Source organism: Citrus clementina, unplaced genomic scaffold, assembly GCF_000493195.1.
Source record: "Citrus clementina cultivar Clemenules unplaced genomic scaffold, Citrus_clementina_v1.0 scaffold_8, whole genome shotgun sequence".
Lineage (NCBI taxonomy): Eukaryota > Viridiplantae > Streptophyta > Magnoliopsida > Sapindales > Rutaceae > Citrus > Citrus x clementina.
The window spans coordinates 10,821,126-10,829,144 of NW_006262022.1; the positions used below are offsets into that span (position 1 = coordinate 10,821,126).

At 33.0% G+C, this 8,019-nt stretch overlaps 1 protein-coding gene across 1 annotated transcript; it reads right to left on the reverse strand.

The window, feature by feature from the left end:
• Positions 1 to 2,771: 2,771 nt before the first annotated feature.
• On the reverse strand, positions 2,772 to 6,882 carry LOC18033960 (guanosine nucleotide diphosphate dissociation inhibitor At5g09550). The gene is made up of 13 exons (XM_006423688.2): positions 6,789 to 6,882; positions 6,260 to 6,322; positions 6,050 to 6,133; positions 5,282 to 5,389; positions 5,003 to 5,175; positions 4,626 to 4,737; positions 4,308 to 4,388; positions 4,155 to 4,217; positions 3,887 to 3,988; positions 3,626 to 3,750; positions 3,226 to 3,436; positions 2,937 to 3,011; positions 2,772 to 2,857 (listed from the first exon to the last, which is right to left on the reverse strand). Exons 1-13 carry the CDS (start codon positions 6,873 to 6,875, stop codon positions 2,804 to 2,806), a joined length of 1,338 nt encoding a protein of 445 aa, XP_006423751.1. The 5' UTR covers positions 6,876 to 6,882; the 3' UTR covers positions 2,772 to 2,803.
• Positions 6,883 to 8,019: the final 1,137 nt, after the last annotated feature.

Here is an 8,019-nt window from a genome sequence, read left to right on the forward strand (position 1 = left end):
TTCTAATTTCAAGATAAAATAAACATATCAATGGGAATGTAATTCATTCCGATTCTGATTTGTACAGCTCAAGTAACTAACTTATTTTAATTCCCATTTAGTAAACACACCATAAATTCAAAAACCAAATCACCTTATCGCTCGACCAATCCATCACCATAATCGAGTACATTTGGTTCTACTTTGCTGCTCACCGGCTACTATTAGTATCGCTGAGCGTCGGCTGCTTCTGCTTTGCTCATCGGCTACTACTTCGCATAGGCAGTTTCTCCCCATTTTATTTTTATATCCTCGATTGGTACTTTGTAAGTTTAGTATTATTGATTTTTATATTGTCTATGATGTGTTGTAGCATTGGAGTTATTTGAGTTCAAATGTTTCTAATTATTTAAGTTTGAAGTTTTTTATTTATTTATTTGCTTACGGTGTATGGATTGTTGATTATGTTTTGTATATGATGTTTAATTAACTTTAGAATTGTGCTTTGCTTGATTTAGAGCAAAAGTTAGAATTTACTGGATAACTTCTTGTTTTCTGTTTATCTATAAATATAAACTGTTGTTTTTTATGTTTATGCCATAGGTTTAGATGAGTGATGATACAGGTACAAACTCTTGTACAAACTGATGTGGCATTAATTCATTGGTTGAATAAAAATATAAAATAATATAAATAAATCATGTGGGTCAAGAGATATTTAATTCAACCAATGAATTAACACCACATCAGTTTGTACAAAATAAGTTTGTGACTTGTAAGTTTTCTTTATTTAAAAAAAAACACTTGCAATGGTGGCCACTTAGGCTTTGGCCCAGTGGTGAACCACTACTCTCAAAGTTAAGCAGGACTATGAGGGTAATGGTTCAAGTTTCCATAGGTTCAACCTCCTCAATTAAACAAAAAATTATGTGGAGTTAATTTGTAAGTCTTTCTCTCTTGCGAAATGCGAGTGGAACATAGACATCTCTCATCTGTGAGGATCATATGTCTAAGCATGTACTTTATAGAATTAATATAATAATATAAGTTCTAGTTATATATCTGATTGTAGAGCAGTAGTTGTAAATATTTGTATAATATAGTAATATGATGTGTAATCAGTATTAAAAAAAACACTTGCAATGGTGGTTTTGTGTTTGTGAGAGATTGAGAAAATATCTGTAAGCCTTGTTTGATAGGTAAGCACTAAGCAGAATCTTGTATCTTGCGCTGCTGCAAACATAGTTGGTGATGTCGTTGTAACTAAATTTGAGACTTCACTTGTTTTAATATAATATAATTGTTTGAGACTTCCTTGGTGGGTTAGAACTAATGATTTTAATATAATTGTTTTAATTCCTTGCAGAATTTTTTAAGCCAATGCTAATTCAACAAGAATACACAGCTGAGGATCAATGGCAATTGATTTGATGTTTTTGACTTGTAAGTTTTCTTTATTTAAAAAAAAACTAATATCTTGTTTATATAGTTTGTTTATTTATTTAATTATGTATTGTTGTTTTAAATTCTTTTATTTATATCTTGAAGTATTGAGCTGAAAAATGCCTAAAGTTGATGCTGATGCGGATGAATTCAAGTATTCAAGAACCAGTAAACCAAAAGTTGTCGATGTTTGCAATTTTTTTTTAAATTTTGTGTCGTTACTTTTATTTGTCCTAACAATTTTGTGTTTACTTAGATGAGACATTAGAGCTCAAATTTGTATTCCTAATATTTTGTATTTTGTTAGTGCCTCAGTGATCTTTAGTAATAGATAGTAGTGAGGAATATTTTTGTTAATTGTTAGTATTTGTAATGAATTTATAATAAACAGATTGTTGTACAGTTTTAAAATTGAGAAAAAATATTTCATTAATGAGGCCCGAAGGGCTACAAGAATTTGAAAATTCAAATTAGGCCCAATAGGCCTAGAATCAAAAAAATCGAACGGAATTGAACCAAACTCAATGGTTCGGTTCATATTCAATTCTTTATGTTATTTGGTTCCTGTTCATTTTTTAAAATAAAATAACTAATTTCAATTGGTTCTCATCTCAACCAAATTGAACCGTAACTGTTGCCCACCCCTAGAATTCCCTGAATCCTTATCGAAATTCAGGATCCTAACCCATTTGAGACACGTTTTAGGACATTTAAAGATTTAAAATTTCATAAATATATGACAAATTAATTCTGTGAATTCTATAAACATGTCGATCATATATATATAACAAATTGTTTTGACAAAAAAAGTATATATGACATGTTAATTATATGCACATGAGATGTCATTTGTGATAGAATATAAAGCGTATGACAGAAAATTTATGTCATCCGAGACAATTTAGGATCCCAATCAAGACGGGATCAAGACATTTTTTAAAAAAAATTTACTTGTCATAATGGAATTTAGGACACATTTTTTTTTGTACAGGATCAAGATCGGTAAATCCCAACCCATCTCGTCTTCTTGCCAACCGTAGTGGCAGACATGGGCATAAAGGGGCAATGCTGATTAAATTTTTGGTTTTTCAATTTCAGTTTGTACAATTCCAAAGGAGACATCTAGAATCCACGATGCATGCTTATGAAAAATTTAAAAACTCTAGGGAACAAAGCATAAGCTTGTTGGCAAATTCTATGCTCTAAAGAGGATTAGAAGCTGAATCAGCCTTAAAAATAACCAATCATAGTTAGTCTTGGGACATTCCAAGTCCATTCAAAAGAATGTAGCAAAATTGTGATTTTGTTTAGTGATACTGGAAAAAGATATCTAAAGAAACAATGGCAGCTTCTCGCTGAAGAAGATGTGAATAATAATATTTCATTGCTCAGCAGTAGCACTTGCAGCACTCAGGTCCACTGACAGATCAACAGCCTGAACAAGAACAAAAAATGAAAAAAGAAAACCATTTTTTCCACTCAAAAACATTTAGTACCAAACATTAGTACATTACCTTTCCAGTGATCTTAGTGTACATTTCAAGCACATCCTGTACTGTGGACTCAAAGTGTGTTGTTGCATCATAGCTCTGCACGAGATTAGAAACTAAGGTCATTTGAATTGAAATAGCTAGAAGCAAGATTAGACATTTGTTAAAATCCTTACTTGATCTAGTTGATTAATCCGAATATAGCAAGCTACTTAGCTACGTAAGCATGCATTTATGCAGTGTGTGTGTGTGTGTTCATGCGTATCTTTTATGTATTTCGCTATGTTAATCAGCCACTTGCTTGTCTACTTACAGAAGATATGAAGCAATGGTCAGCTTCATGGTTGTTCGTAGGTACAAATCTATCATAAGTGTCGAAGAATATCTCATCTACAGGCCCAAGCAGATCAATGCCAGGCTTCAGTTCTACTTCAGGATTGTCCGTCTCTGCCTCTGTTGAAACGAAAGCAATGTACTGTCCATTTGGAGCTACATTATGCGCATATGAACAACAGAAAAGGTACCTGCAGCAGCCACAATAGTGAAATAGCCCATCCGTGAAACCTGAAGCTGGAAAATTTGTAACTAACATGACTCTTTTACTTTTCTATATCTCATGATCCAGGCTCCAACCTAGTCTCGGTAACAGAATATATGAATCTTCAACTACAAATCAAACAGAAACTGGGAAATGGAATTTTAGCACAACATACATGTCTGATTTACGACCAAGTTGCTTCTGTGGGAGAATAACCTGGCAAGAATGAGAATCGTTGGTGTCTGGAATGGGATGATTCATTATGCATATAGCCCGAGCAACCTTTCCAACTTTTTGAACCTGTTGCACTCAGAAAGAATCTAGAGGTAAGGGCTTTAAGTGGCAGTGGTCTTAAATGCAAGCTGCTTAACCATATTTCAAACAAATGAGCAATAGAAAACTAAGCTCATATTGTTGAATATGTTCTTAGACTTACCTTATCGGGCAAGTATGATGGATCGCAAACAACCTTCTTGCATTTGGCAGTTTCTCCTTCGGATGTTACACCAATAACCTTCCCATCTCCGTCAAACTCCACCTGTCATAAAAAATTATTAATATATGATGAAGTTTTGAGTGATGAGATTATATGGTGACCTGTTAAACTGTACATCTACAAGTGTTTAAAGTACTTTTGTTACACAGAATTGTATTAGTTTAGCCTTGACTCTTCAGATTACAGAATTGGGGAGTGACAGATATACCTTACATTCTGGCTTGTTGAGCATGTAAGTTCCACCATAAACTGCACTTAAACGTGCAAACGCCTGCCAATAATGTCAAAAGGCATGTGAAAGTGAGTTACTCTCACTTCCTACATTTGTACCTAAACATAAATAATTGCGGAGAGTTTAGACCTGAGGCAATTCGCCGAGTCCATACAGAGGATAAATATAAGGAGAGCCTCCTTGAAAACGAGCCAAAGACTCAGCATACAGCTTCACAAAAACAAAATGGAAAATGGGTTAGTGATTAGTTTGATCGTCTTAAGTTACTTTAGAAAATTTTGTATGATTTGTGTGTAGTTACTGAAAGAAACAGACAACTGATTCTGCGGAAATATTGAATTATTGGATCTGATCTCCAGAATAATTTGGCAAGAGGGAAGAATCTTTTGAATGCTACACCTCACTGGCAATGCTAAGATTACTCTAGAAAAAGAAACACAATATCACCTTAATTCTCTTCACAAAATCCATAGCTGGTTCTTCCAAGTAACTGTCATTGATGTGAAGTGCCAAGGCATGACCAATAAAGTCAATCGTATCATCTTCAAGCCCATATTTTCTACAAAAATGGACATCAAAGTATGTGCATAATTAACATTTATGGATGGAGACAACAAAAGAAGAATTCCGTTTTGCAGGACAAAGCCCTTTCTTTCTTCTAGAAACATTCATTATTTGCAGGCATTTCTCATACTTATTTAGTATAATTTCAAGTCAAACATGCAAATAAAACGATCAATGACAGTTACTTGGAAGAACCAGCTATGGATAATATGAAGTACTATAATGAGTTAAGGAGAGGATGATGGTGATCGGTTTCATACGAGATAATCTCTCTAGCTGTAACTTTGTTCAAGTCTAGCCCTTCGTGAGATTTTGGATCATCTTCTTCATATTCTTGAACATAAATGAAGAACTTTCGAGCCCGACGCTTCTCAAATAACCCCATCAATGGTGATTTCAGTGCTTCAACATCTGTTGCTGGAACTTTGTAGATCTTACAATAAAGATAATGCTTGTAAGTTAAATCACACAAGATTAAGGTATTTGCTCTGACTAATGACAGTAATTAAAAGTAAATGGAGATATAAAACAATTCTCACCTTCCCTTTGTTGTACACAAAACTGCCATCAACAGCTTTGAAGTTAAGATACTTAGTAACATCTGTATGGATGAGAATACGGACCAAACCACCGTTTGCCATCATGAACTGCAAAAACAAATTAATTGATTAGTGCTTCCATCATAAGAAATATTGTAGAAGATTAAGATGGCTTATCCAATTTGGAAGTCCATTTCCAAGGTTGAATCTATGGTAATATGGTAGGTAGCTCAAAGAAAACCATCAAAGCAACATCCATTGCCAAAGATTTGAGTGTTCTGGGCAAATGTGATTGCATCCAATCTTGATGTGAGGATCGCCAAAGCTTATGCGATATAGCAATTGAAGGACATATAAGTAGAAACATGCTACTAAGCAAAAAAAATAAATAAATAAAACTGAAGCAAATGCATCAGCCTATAGCAAGAAGCTTCAAGTTGAAGCAAACACATTAGACCAACAATCCAAAATCAACCAAAAGTGTCAATTCTTGATATCCGCCGCATTCAGAATTGAATCTGTGCATATATACTTAACTCAATTCAATCAATTATATGAAGCCCTGTGGTTAATGAACTCAACCTATACAGAGTCACACATTTAACGCCACTTAAAGATTGTTTTTGGAGCTATGCGTAACTTGAAACCATCTATTCGCAAAATTGAATAGATTTAAGAGTCTAAAGCAAATCTTGTATAGCTTGCAGGAGTTCCAATAGATGCCATTGGTTTAACAATAAAATGATGAATATATGTACACAAACACACCTTAGGTATCATGTCAACATTGTACTCTTTGCTCGATCCCAAGCGCTCTGGAGGCTTATCATCTCCTTTGAAACGCTTCCAAAGCTGTAGGCGAGTACCAAAATAAATTTGCAGAAGTAGGTAAAGAATTTAATCAAATGAACACTAACAAAAAGAAAAGGGTTTCAGAAAAAGATTGCAATTATTTAAGCTGTGAGAAAATTAAGTAACCTGTGTAAGATTGAGAGAAGTTGATTCCCCTCCATAATAGGCATTTCTGTCCATGTGCAATACCTATTTGAAATCAAGATTCAGTGGAGCAGGTATCATTTATATGAACAAGATTAAAGAGAATAGGATACTTGAAATTTTCTGCACTTCCAATTAAATGCAACTATTAAGTGTATGCTCTATCAATTCACATATGATTTTTTTTTTAATTAGAGATTCAATGACACATTTCACATACAATCTAAAAAAATGGGTACGAAAATTCATAAGTTATAAAAAGTAAATTTAAAGCCGAAACTTAAATTTCTAATCTTAAATTTGAAAATTGTTTTTGAATCACAAACCAAATGTCTCCCAAAAATTTTAAAATACAGAATTTTACACGTGAGTCTGAATGTTAACAAAACATGAACATGTACACATGATAACTTTGGCACATGCAATTAAATCAACATCAGAATATAGATAAAAATTAATATTAATATAATTTAAAAAAAAAAAAGAATGAGAAGCAATGCAATGCAATTACTTTGAGTCCATCAACAGAGAGAACGCCACTGAGAATGCATTCCTTAAGGCCAGTTCCAAGAACTATAACATCATAATCTTCATCCATGGTTAAATCAATCAATTTCCCAATTCAAATTTCTTTACAATTATTAAAGAAAAATGAAAACTGAGGAAGAAAAAATTTTTAAAAGAAAAGATAAGAGACAGTGCGAAATGAATAGCAAAGTAAAGCGGGTGTGGGGTTTGTGAATTTGGAGCAAGTCTTTAGCGGGAACTAACGAGATTAACGGAATGGGAGCGTCCAGAATTCACTTGCCTAATGGAGCGTGGAGGACACAGCAGACATGTAGAATGACAGCTGGCAGTGTATTGGAATGCGTATTCCACGTGAGTGTTTAGAGAGTGGAGAATAAACTGGCGATTTGAGCTTCTACCGTTTGACTAGTGAACGCTTGGATCTATTCATTTAGATACTAAATTATTAGGGCGTGTTTGGCAGCCGGTAATAACCGGGTTTGTATTAGCTAAGGCCTCATTCGGGATTAAGATTAAAACTCTATAAGCTATTTATTTCTTAATTTTTGAAAACAGAATGTTTGATAAATTTTTTTAAAAGTAGTAAACAATTTTCTCTATATTTACAATAATTTGTTTAAAATAGGTAAGATTTGGTTTTATAAACAACTTATTTGATTAGTATTAAAATTTGTTTGATTATCAAACGATAAAAATGTTATTTTGTGTTTATATTATAATTTATATTTGTGTTTATACAATATATTAGGAATTATTAATTATGTCTTAACTATATTTAATTTTGTGTATTTTTATGTATTTATTAGGTAAAATATTAATTTCACATAATTCAAAACTCCAAATAGATAAACGGATGTCAAATTTAGATTCTAGAGGTTTGAAAACTTTAAGATGAGTTAAGATCAGCTTAAAATTGAGCTTTTACAAAAAGTTGACTTTTTCCATTAACAAGCACTGATTGAATAATAAAATGAGCTTATAATATATATGAATGCATTGGATAGCCGTCAATTTTGATTAAATCTCAATCATTCATAATTCAATAGCCACGATCGTGCCACGTGGCAATGTTTAGTGAAGCAAGTTGAAGGATCCAAACATTTGTATTCAGGTCGACCCGATCCACTCATTAACCCGTCAAATATCAACCGTTCTTTGACTGAATTAGACGTTTCACATTATGCCATATGTAATGTTGACTTTTAAAGTTTGAC

Coding starts and splice junctions, on each gene's coding strand:
- LOC18033960 (XM_006423688.2), bottom strand. CDS start 6,875: ATGGATGAAGATTATGATGTTATAGTTCTTGGAACTGGCCTTAAGGAA. Junction 5,390..6,049: donor ATGTTGACATGATACCTAAG/GTGTGTTTGTGT, acceptor TTGTTTTTGCAG/TTCATGATGGCAAACGGTGG. Junction 2,858..2,936: donor ACACTAAGATCACTGGAAAG/GTAATGTACTAA, acceptor GTTCTTGTTCAG/GCTGTTGATCTGTCAGTGGA.